This window comes from Salvelinus alpinus, chromosome 6 (assembly GCF_045679555.1).
Source record: "Salvelinus alpinus chromosome 6, SLU_Salpinus.1, whole genome shotgun sequence".
In the NCBI taxonomy this organism is placed as follows: Eukaryota; Metazoa; Chordata; class Actinopteri; order Salmoniformes; family Salmonidae; genus Salvelinus; species Salvelinus alpinus.
This window is the reverse complement of record NC_092091.1, coordinates 15,829,406-15,841,480: the sequence shown is the minus strand read 5'-3', so window position 1 is coordinate 15,841,480 and position 12,075 is coordinate 15,829,406. Positions and strand designations below refer to the sequence as shown.

The 12,075-nt window shown below is 37.3% G+C and overlaps 1 protein-coding gene across 6 annotated transcripts in view; it reads right to left on the bottom strand.

Annotated features, from left to right (window-relative positions):
• cadps2 (Ca++-dependent secretion activator 2) overlaps positions 1–12,075 on the bottom strand; it is a 241,951-nt gene that overhangs the window by 62,217 nt on the left and 167,659 nt on the right. For all 6 annotated transcript variants that reach the window (XM_071405535.1, XM_071405536.1, XM_071405537.1 and 3 more), the window contains exon 18: positions 10,239–10,395. In XM_071405535.1, coding sequence (XP_071261636.1) covers positions 10,239–10,395 — 157 coding nt within the window. The remainder of the gene's footprint in view (positions 1–10,238; positions 10,396–12,075) is intronic.

The following is a 12,075-nucleotide window of genomic DNA, read 5'->3' as shown; positions in this document are numbered from 1 at the left end:
GTTCAGAGGAGCATTATAGGACTGAATCATTTGAGTATGTTCAGAGGAACATTATAGGACTGAATCATTTGAATATGTTCAGAGGAGCATTATAGGACTGAATCATTAGAATATGTTCAGAGGAGCATTATAGGACTGAATCATTTGAGTATGTTCAGAGGAGCATTATAGGACTGAATCATTTGAGTATGTTCAGAGGAGCATTATAGGACTGAATCATTTGAATAATTTCAGAGGAACATTATAGGACTGAATCATTTGAATATGTTCAGAGGAGCATTATAGGACTGAATCATTTGAATATGTTCAGAGGAGCATTATAGGACTGAATCATTTGAGTATGTTCAGAGGAACATTATAGGACTGAATCATTTGAGTATGTTCAGAGGAACATTATAGGACTGAATCATTTGAGTATGTTCAGAGGAGCATTATAGGACTGAATCATTTGAGTATGTTCAGAGGAGCATTATAGGACTGAATCATTTGAGTATGTTCAGAGGAGCATTATAGGACTGAATCATTTGAGTATGTTCAGAGGAGCATTATAGGACTGAATCATTTGAGTATGTTCAGAGGAACATTATAGGACTGAATCATTTGAATATGTTCAGAGGAACATTATAGGACTGAATAATTTGAATATGTTCGGAGGAGCATTATAGGACTGAATCATTTGAATAATTTCAGAGGAACATTATAGGACTGAATCATTTGAATATGTTCAGAGGAACATTATAGGACTGAATCATTTGAATATGTTCAGAGGAACATTATAGGACTGAATCATTTGAGTATGTTCAGAGGAGCATTATAGGACTGAATCATTTGAGTATGTTCAGAGGAACATTATAGGACTGAATCATTTGAATATGTTCAGAGCAACATTATAGGACTGAATCATTTGAATATGTTCAGAGGAGCATTATAGGACTGAATCATTTGAGTATGTTCAGAGGAACATTATAGGACTGAATCATTTGAGTATGTTCAGAGGAACATTATAGGACTGAATCATTTGAGTATGTTCAGAGGAACATTATAGGACTGAATCATTAGAATATGTTCAGAGGAGCATTATAGGACTGAATCATTTGAGTATGTTCAGAGGAGCATTATAGGACTGAATCATTTGAGTATGTTCAGAGGAGCATTATAGGACTGAATCATTTGAGTATGTTCAGAGGAGCATTATAGGACTGAATCATTTGAGTATGTTCAGAGGAACATTATAGGACTGAATCATTTGAATATGTTCAGAGGAACATTATAGGACTGAATCATTTGAATATGTTCAGAGGAGCATTATAGGACTGAATCATTTGAGTATGTTCAGAGGAACATTATAGGACTGAATCATTTGAATATGTTCAGAGGAGCATTATAGGACTGAATCATTAGAATATGTTCAGAGGAGCATTATAGGACTGAATCATTTGAATAATTTCAGAGGAACATTATAGGACTGAATCATTTGAATATGTTCAGAGGAACATTATAGGACTGAATCATTTGAATATGTTCAGAGGAGCATTATAGGACTGAATCATTTGAATATGTTCAGAGGAGCATTATAGGACTGAATCATTTGAGTATGTTCAGAGGAACATTATAGGACTGAATCATTTGAGTATGTTCAGAGGAACATTATAGGACTGAATCATTAGAATATGTTCAGAGGAGCATTATAGGACTGAATCATTTGAGTATGTTCAGAGGAGCATTATAGGACTGAATCATTTGAGTATGTTCAGATGAGCATTATAGGACTGAATCATTTGAGTATGTTCAGAGGAGCATTATAGGACTGAATCATTTGAGTATGTTCAGAGGAGCATTATAGGACTGAATCATTTGAGTATGTTCAGAGGAACATTATAGGACTGAATCATTTGAATATGTTCAGAGGAACATTATAGGACTGAATCATTTGAATATGTTCAGAGGAGCATTATAGGACTGAATCATTTGAGTATGTTCAGAGGAACATTATAGGACTGAATCATTTGAATATGTTCAGAGGAGCATTATAGGACTGAATCATTAGAATATGTTCAGAGGAGCATTATAGGACTGAATCATTTGAGTATGTTCAGAGGAGCATTATAGGACTGAATCATTTGAGTATGTTCAGAGGAGCATTATAGGACTGAATCATTTGAATAATTTCAGAGGAACATTATAGGACTGAATCATTTGAATATGTTCAGAGGAACATTATAGGACTGAATCATTTGAATATGTTCAGAGGAGCATTATAGGACTGAATCATTTGAATATGTTCAGAGGAGCATTATAGGACTGAATCATTTGAGTATGTTCAGAGGAACATTATAGGACTGAATCATTTGAGTATGTTCAGAGGAACATTATAGGACTGAATCATTAGAATATGTTCAGAGGAGCATTATAGGACTGAATCATTTGAGTATGTTCAGAGGAGCATTATAGGACTGAATCATTTGAGTATGTTCAGAGGAGCATTATAGGACTGAATCATTTGAGTATGTTCAGAGGAACATTATAGGACTGAATCATTTGAATATGTTCAGAGGAGCATTATAGGACTGAATCATTTGAGTACGTTCAGAGGAACATTATAGGACTGAATCATTTGAATATGTTCAGAGGAGCATTATAGGACTGAATCATTAGAATATGTTCAGAGGAGCATTATAGGACTGAATCATTTGAGTATGTTCAGAGGAGCATTATAGGACTGAATCATTTGAGTATGTTCAGAGGAGCATTATAGGACTGAATCATTTGAATAATTTCAGAGGAACATTATAGGACTGAATCATTTGAATATGTTCAGAGGAACATTATAGGACTGAATCATTTGAATATGTTCAGAGGAGCATTATAGGACTGAATCATTAGAATATGTTCAGAGGAGCATTATAGGACTGAATCATTTGAGTATGTTCAGAGGAGCATTATAGGACTGAATCATTTGAGTATGTTCAGAGGAGCATTATAGGACTGAATCATTAGAATATGTTCAGAGGAGCATTATAGGACTGAATCATTTGAGTATGTTCAGAGGAGCATTATAGGACTGAATCATTTGAGTATGTTCAGAGGAGCATTATAGGACTGAATCATTTGAATAATTTCAGAGGAACATTATAGGACTGAATCATTTGAATATGTTCAGAGGAACATTATAGGACTGAATCATTTGAATATGTTCAGAGGAGCATTATAGGACTGAATCATTTGAATATGTTCAGAGGAGCATTATAGGACTGAATCATTTGAGTATGTTCAGAGGAACATTATAGGACTGAATCATTTGAGTATGTTCAGAGGAACATTATAGGACTGAATCATTAGAATATGTTCAGAGGAGCATTATAGGACTGAATCATTTGAGTATGTTCAGAGGAGCATTATAGGACTGAATCATTTGAGTATGTTCAGAGGAGCATTATAGGACTGAATCATTTGAGTATGTTCAGAGGAGCATTATAGGACTGAATCATTTGAGTATGTTCAGAGGAGCATTATAGGACTGAATCATTTGAGTATGTTCAGAGGAACATTATAGGACTGAATCATTTGAATATGTTCAGAGGAGCATTATAGGACTGAATCATTTGAATATGTTCAGAGGAGCATTATAGGACTGAATCATTTGAGTATGTTCAGAGGAACATTATAGGACTGAATCATTTGAATATGTTCAGAGGAGCATTATAGGACTGAATCATTAGAATATGTTCAGAGGAGCATTATAGGACTGAATCATTTGAGTATGTTCAGAGGAGCATTATAGGACTGAATCATTTGAGTATGTTCAGAGGAGCATTATAGGACTGAATCATTTGAATAATTTCAGAGGAACATTATAGGACTGAATCATTTGAATATGTTCAGAGGAACATTATAGGACTGAAACATTTGAATATGTTCAGAGGAGCATTATAGGACTGAATCATTTGAATATGTTCAGAGGAGCATTATAGGACTGAATCATTTGAGTATGTTCAGAGGAACATTATAGGACTGAATCATTTGAGTATGTTCAGAGGAACATTATAGGACTGAATCATTAGAATATGTTCAGAGGAGCATTATAGGACTGAATCATTTGAGTATGTTCAGAGGAGCATTATAGGACTGAATCATTTGAGTATGTTCAGAGGAGCATTATAGGACTGAATCATTTGAGTATGTTCAGAGGAACATTATAGGACTGAATCATTTGAATATGTTCAGAGGAGCATTATAGGACTGAATCATTTGAGTATGTTCAGAGGAACATTATAGGACTGAATCATTTGAATATGTTCAGAGGAGCATTATAGGACTGAATCATTAGAATATGTTCAGAGGAGCATTATAGGACTGAATCATTTGAGTATGTTCAGAGGAGCATTATAGGACTGAATCATTTGAGTATGTTCAGAGGAGCATTATAGGACTGAATCATTTGAATAATTTCAGAGGAACATTATAGGACTGAATCATTTGAATATGTTCAGAGGAACATTATAGGACTGAATCATTTGAATATGTTCAGAGGAGCATTATAGGACTGAATCATTAGAATATGTTCAGAGGAGCATTATAGGACTGAATCATTTGAGTATGTTCAGAGGAGCATTATAGGACTGAATCATTTGAGTATGTTCAGAGGAGCATTATAGGACTGAATCATTAGAATATGTTCAGAGGAGCATTATAGGACTGAATCATTTGAGTATGTTCAGAGGAGCATTATAGGACTGAATCATTTGAGTATGTTCAGAGGAGCATTATAGGACTGAATCATTTGAATAATTTCAGAGGAACATTATAGGACTGAATCATTTGAATATGTTCAGAGGAACATTATAGGACTGAATCATTTGAATATGTTCAGAGGAGCATTATAGGACTGAATCATTTGAATATGTTCAGAGGAGCATTATAGGACTGAATCATTTGAGTATGTTCAGAGGAACATTATAGGACTGAATCATTTGAGTATGTTCAGAGGAACATTATAGGACTGAATCATTAGAATATGTTCAGAGGAGCATTATAGGACTGAATCATTTGAGTATGTTCAGAGGAGCATTATAGGACTGAATCATTTGAGTATGTTCAGAGGAGCATTATAGGACTGAATCATTTGAGTATGTTCAGAGGAGCATTATAGGACTGAATCATTTGAGTATGTTCAGAGGAGCATTATAGGACTGAATCATTTGAGTATGTTCAGAGGAACATTATAGGACTGAATCATTTGAATATGTTCAGAGGAGCATTATAGGACTGAATCATTTGAATATGTTCAGAGGAGCATTATAGGACTGAATCATTTGAGTATGTTCAGAGGAACATTATAGGACTGAATCATTTGAATATGTTCAGAGGAGCATTATAGGACTGAATCATTAGAATATGTTCAGAGGAGCATTATAGGACTGAATCATTTGAGTATGTTCAGAGGAGCATTATAGGACTGAATCATTTGAGTATGTTCAGAGGAGCATTATAGGACTGAATCATTTGAATAATTTCAGAGGAACATTATAGGACTGAATCATTTGAATATGTTCAGAGGAACATTATAGGACTGAAACATTTGAATATGTTCAGAGGAGCATTATAGGACTGAATCATTTGAATATGTTCAGAGGAGCATTATAGGACTGAATCATTTGAGTATGTTCAGAGGAACATTATAGGACTGAATCATTTGAGTATGTTCAGAGGAACATTATAGGACTGAATCATTAGAATATGTTCAGAGGAGCATTATAGGACTGAATCATTTGAGTATGTTCAGAGGAGCATTATAGGACTGAATCATTTGAGTATGTTCAGAGGAGCATTATAGGACTGAATCATTTGAGTATGTTCAGAGGAACATTATAGGACTGAATCATTTGAATATGTTCAGAGGAGCATTATAGGACTGAATCATTTGAATATGTTCAGAGGAACATTATAGGACTGAATCATTTGAATATGTTCAGAGGAGCATTATAGGACTGAATCATTAGAATATGTTCAGAGGAGCATTATAGGACTGAATCATTTGAGTATGTTCAGAGGAGCATTATAGGACTGAATCATTTGAGTATGTTCAGAGGAGCATTATAGGACTGAATCATTTGAATAATTTCAGAGGAACATTATAGGACTGAATCATTTGAATATGTTCAGAGGAACATTATAGGACTGAATCATTTGAATATGTTCAGAGGAGCATTATAGGACTGAATCATTTGAATATGTTCAGAGGAGCATTATAGGACTGAATCATTTGAATATGTTCAGAGGAACATTATAGGACTGAATCATTTGAATATTATAGGACCATGTAAATTGTGAAGTCTACAAAAGCATGACGGTAAAAGCCTCATGAGTAGACCATTTAGAAACCTGCTATTGATAAAAAAATGATATTTTTTTTGTATTTATTTCATATCTTATCACCTTTAATGCTGCATTGTTGGAAATGGACCCGTAAGCATTTTACTGTTAGTCTACACCTGTTGTCTACGAAGCATGTAACAAATACAATTTTATTAGACATTTTATTTTGATATGGTACTTGGCTAATGCATGGCCAGGATAAGAAAGACATTGGTGTTGAACCCACCTTCATTAGAGTAGGGTAAGGGTAGCCTACTGAGGGATTCGTTTTTAATCAAATGAAATGGAAAACAAGCAATTGTTAGAGGAATATACAAGTTTCTCTGGCATCATCTCATCTCTTGTTCCATTATGGGCATTTAGATATGTAGCCTACATACATACAGTGCATTTGGAAAGTATTCAGACCCCTTCACTTTTCCATATCTTGTTACGTTACAGACTTATTCTAAAATGTATTTAAAAAAAATCCTCATCAATCTACACACAATACCACATGACAAAGTGAAAACAGGTTTTTAGACATTTTTGCAAATGTATTAGAAAATAAACAGAAACACCTTATTTACATAAGTATTCAGACCCTGCTATGAGACTCAAAATTGAGCTCAGGAGCATCCTGTTTCCATTGATCATCCTTGAGATGGATTCCAATCAAGTTGTAGAAACAACTGTGGTAAATAAAGTTGAGTGGACATGATTTGGAAAGGCACACCTGTTTATATAAAGGTACCACAGTTGACAGTGCATGTCAGAGCAAAAACAAAGCCATGAGGTCAAAGGAATTGTCCGTAGAGCTCAGAGACAGGATTGTGTCAAGGTACAGCTCTGGGGAAGGGTATCAAAAAATGTCTGCAGTATTGAAGGTCGCCAAGAACACAGTGGCCTCCATCATTCTTAAATGGAAGAAGCTTGGAACCACCAAGGCTCTAACTACCCTAGAGCTGTCCGCCCGTCCAAACTGAGCAGTCGGGGGAGATCGGTTTAAGTCAGGGAGGTGACCAAGTATCAGATGTTCACTGACAGAGCTCCTCTGTGTAGATGCAAGAACCTTCCAGGACAACCATCTCTGCAGCACTAAATACCTGCTTTTGCTTTGTCATTGTAGGGTATTGTGTGTAGATTGATGAGGGGAAAAAACAATAATACATTTTAGTATTTTTTGAGAGAGAGAGAGCGCGAGAGAGAGCGAGAGAGAGCGAGAGAGAGAGAGAGAGAGAAGACAAAGGAAGAGAGCACATAGGACTCATGTTGGTCTCTCAGGGCTTCATTAGTCCTAATTTCCCATCACTCTGTTCCTTCATTTCCCATTATTCTGTTCCTTCATGATTAACACTTGCCTTTTTACCCTCCTGAGAGCCCACGGCTCTTCTCCCAACAAGTTCCTGCATCACGCAACACATGCAGACACTAAAGTGAGCATTTAGTTAATCCTTAGTACACGTGGATATTAAGACCTGGTGTGATAAATGAAATATGTTTTGTTCACACTACAAAACAATCATTAAAATGTGGTATTACAAACAACAATGCTTCAATTCTGACTATGTATTTGTTCATTTATCACACAGTATCAACATAGCCTCTTTTCACCTTTCTGTACATGTTTATAATTATTCGCATATGTAAAAAAATATATATTTGTGTTTGAGGCAAGTATCAGACAACAGCATTTGACAACATTGACAACATGGAGATCCTGAATGATGTAGGAACTGTCGGGGGACCAATCCTAAAAGGCAGACTTGACCTTGCAGGTCTATAGCTAAGCAACTATGAAAAATAAACTCACAAGTGGAATTGCAGCCTATTTTCTTTTATCCTAACAATATCATCAGCTTAGACATTTTACAACTATTTTATCTCATTCACTACAGGCATCATTAATCAAAAACAGGGTCCTCATCTGCAGTAAGTCAAAACGAAAATGTTCCTCATTACGTTACTCTTCAAATCAAATAATTGTTATGACAGTTGGAATAATTGCAAGATTAATGGAGAATGGTAATAACAGAAAATGGAGAAGAAAAAACCCACAATAATGATATTTTGCCTACTCCTTACATAATTATAATTTTATTTTTCTATGTAATTGCCCTTGAGCTGCCTGTCTTTCTGCTCTGGGTGAGGCTTACATAGACAATGTAAAACAACACTTCAGATGTAGCCAACTCTCACTTGGCAATGAAACAAAGGCTCAGAGCTAAGAGTGGATAAGGGAGAAGAGAGAGGGAGAAAGTATGAGAGAGAGAGGGGGAGAGAGAGAGTTTGATAGTACACACAAGGGCAAACACCTGGATGCCACACGGACTTTACACTCATGGAATTAAAATAAGTATTACACATGGTGGAAGCAGGTCAATAGTACTGAGCGATTAACAAAACATGCTGTCAGTAAAATTTTATGAATTCCATTTTGTTAGTTTTTTCCTATGAGCTCAATGAGCAGTTTCTCTAGAGAGAAATCAGATCAAACCCACACTGTGCAATGTAATAGGGAGTTGTAGTTTCCAACAAGCCAGTATTATACATAATTTAGCGCAGAAAACGTGTTAATTAACTGCAGTGACCATAATCCATTGTGCGCCTATTTGTCCGGTCTGTGTGGGTCGACACGGAGAGAAAAGACAGAAGACGCACGATCGAGAGGGATAGTGAGCAGCTGCTTCGCAAAGGTATATCTACCTGAAAATACATGATCAAAGTGATTGATAGTTGGCATTCAGCAGTCATAAAAGTATGCCTTATTTACTTTGAAGAACTAATAAAATTGTGATTTTGTAATACAGCATAGACAGCAGCTATATAGAGATGAGACGATGACTTGACAAATAAAGTCATCAAATAAAACAAATGTAATATACACAACAACTTCAATATTTTATGAAAGTAAAGTGAATAAATTATGGTCAATAGTAAATGGGCAGTCACTACCATCATGGGACTTTTATTAATAGTTTTATTCTGTGTCGTATCAGCATTCAACCAACATCATGCATAGTGCATTTAATGTTAAAAAGATTATTCAAATGTAAATCCGTTGTAGAAAATGTATAATTGAACCGGAATGACCTCAAAAAGCATTAATTGCTCAGCACTACAGGGCAAATAATTAGAACTAAATGAGACAAATGTTTCGGTCTATGACCTGTTATCAGAGTAACCATTGCATGTCTACGAGTGGCCAGGTATGTTGGAAAAAAGGGAAAACTACAAACCTTTGTTCCCTGATCAGTGAGCAAAGAAATCCAAATGGAGGACAGCCTGGTGAGACAGGTGCCTCAAACCGTACTAATACTCTCCTGTCTGTGTGACACTGCTCCTCGCATTACAGGAAGTGACAGGTAGAGTCTTTAGCTGACAGATGACAGCCCCGCGCCAGCCCCCTGACTTTACGATCGTGTTTCGACATCCGTTACTATTGTTTTATCTGCTTTTCATTTCTCACCGTTACCTCAGTGATGTTAATTATTGTGAAGCCCACGCAAGTGCGGGAGCTCTATGCACAGTTAACAACTTCTCCTAACGAGTCTTGTTTTGCACCGCTGGTGTTAATTAGGACTCTTAGTGGCATGAACATGCTCCGAGAAATACGGGATGTGTTTTGAAGACAGCTCAGGACGGGGAGGTGCCGTAGGCCATGCTTTAAATAGGGACAGGGACAAAATGGAGTGTCAGGTGACAAAAGAACTAGAGGGAACACTACAGGGAAATACGCCACTCACAGTTACTGAACTGGAAGTTGTTGAACTGTGCTCATGAATCAGTGATGCGTTGTAGGCTACACTTTAAATCAGTTTTGGGAGGCTAAGCATAGGGTCAGAGGTAGAAGAAGGGGGACACAGGGAGAACTGAGAACTCACGGTCACAACGCAGGAAGTTGTTAAGCAGCTGGAATAAGGGAAAGCTATCCCATGAGTCAACGGGCTGGACTTGTAGAGCACCATCCATGTCGACGGTGTAGAGAGACAGGAAGGTCTCTGCATGCTCCGCCATCATCTCCGGCCACCACGAGAATGCCTAGAAAAGAGCGGGAAGGAGAGAGAGCAGAGGGAAGAAGATAGCGAGAAAGAGAACAAAAAAGAAACAAAGAAAAGGGGGAGAAGGCAAAATAAAGAAATAAAATAATACATTATAAAATGCCAAGTCATCACAAACCACTAGTTTACTCTGGTGAAGAATAGTTGGACATACAATGTAAAATGACACAATCAGAGCAAGATGGAAAGAAGTGACAGATGGATAGAGAAAAGACAGCTCTGAAAAATAAAATGTTTTTTTTAAAATCAAAACAATCTAATGAATGAAACCAAGAGAGAAACAGCCAAATGGGTGATGGGTAGCATAAAGAAGGGACCTTGAGCGCACAATGGACTCCAACACTAAAAAAGATGAATCACATATTGGTTATTACATTATGCTTCCAATGTGGCGCTTCAATCTCCAAGGTGAGGCTATAAAAAGTTATTAAAAAGGCACAGACAGATATGTGTTATTAACCTGCAATGTTCAGAGCGGAATAAATACAAAGCTCATCTGAGAACAGCAATAACTTATAATTTAGTGGTCATACTATCAGAAACAGTATCTATAAAAGCCCCCCCAAAATGTATAGTGTGACTATGTGGCCAGTTTATTAGGTACACCCATCTAGTACCCGGACGGACACCCCTTTGCCTCCAGAACAGACTGAATTCCTCGGGGCATGGAAACATTGCTCAATTAGTATCAAGGGACCTAATGCGTGCCATTGAACATTCCCCACACCATAATATCACCAGCCTGTACTGTTGACACCGGGCAGGGTGGGGCCATGGACTCATGCTGCTTACGCCAAATCCTGACTCTGAAAACGGGATTCGTCGGACCAGGCAATGTTTTTCCACTCCTCAATTGTCCAGTGTTGGCGATTGCATGCCCACTGGAGCTGCTTCTTCTTGTTTTTACCTGATAGGAGTGAAACTTGGTGTGGTCGTCTGCTGCAATAGCCCATCCGTGACAAGGACCAATGAGTTGTGCATTCTGAGATGCCGTTCTGCACACCACTGTTGTATTGCGCCGTTATTTGCCAGTTTGTGGCCCGCCTGTTCGCTTACACGATTCTTGACATTCTTCTTCGACCTCTCATCAACGTGCTGTTTTCGCCAACACAGGACTGCCGCTGACTGGATGTTTTTTGGTTTGTCGCACAATTCTCGGTAAACCCTAAACACTATCGTGCGTGAAAAGCCCAGAAGGTCTACCGTTTCTGAGATACTGGAACAGGCACACCTGACACCGACAATCATGCCACGCTCAAAGTCGCTTAGGTCACTTGTTTTACCCATTCCAACGTTCAATATAACAGTAACTGAATGCCTCGATGCCTGTCTGCCTGCTTTATATAGCAAGCCACAGCCACGTGACTCACTGTCTGTAGGAACAAATATTTTTCATGAACCGGGATGGTGTACCTAATAAACTATAGTACAGTATGTCTCCATATGTTGGTGAGTTATCAAGAATGGAGGTAAATTCCAATTAGACATGGAATGTCTCCAAAGCAATGTGATTAAATTCCTGAATTGACTGGAATTGAACCCAACACTGGAATTGTTGGATGGTCTCTAATGCCAGTCAGATGCCTGTCCATTCAGCTGTCCATTCACTTCAAATAATCAAAGTTACTTTTCCTGCATAGGGCATTCATGTCATTTGCAC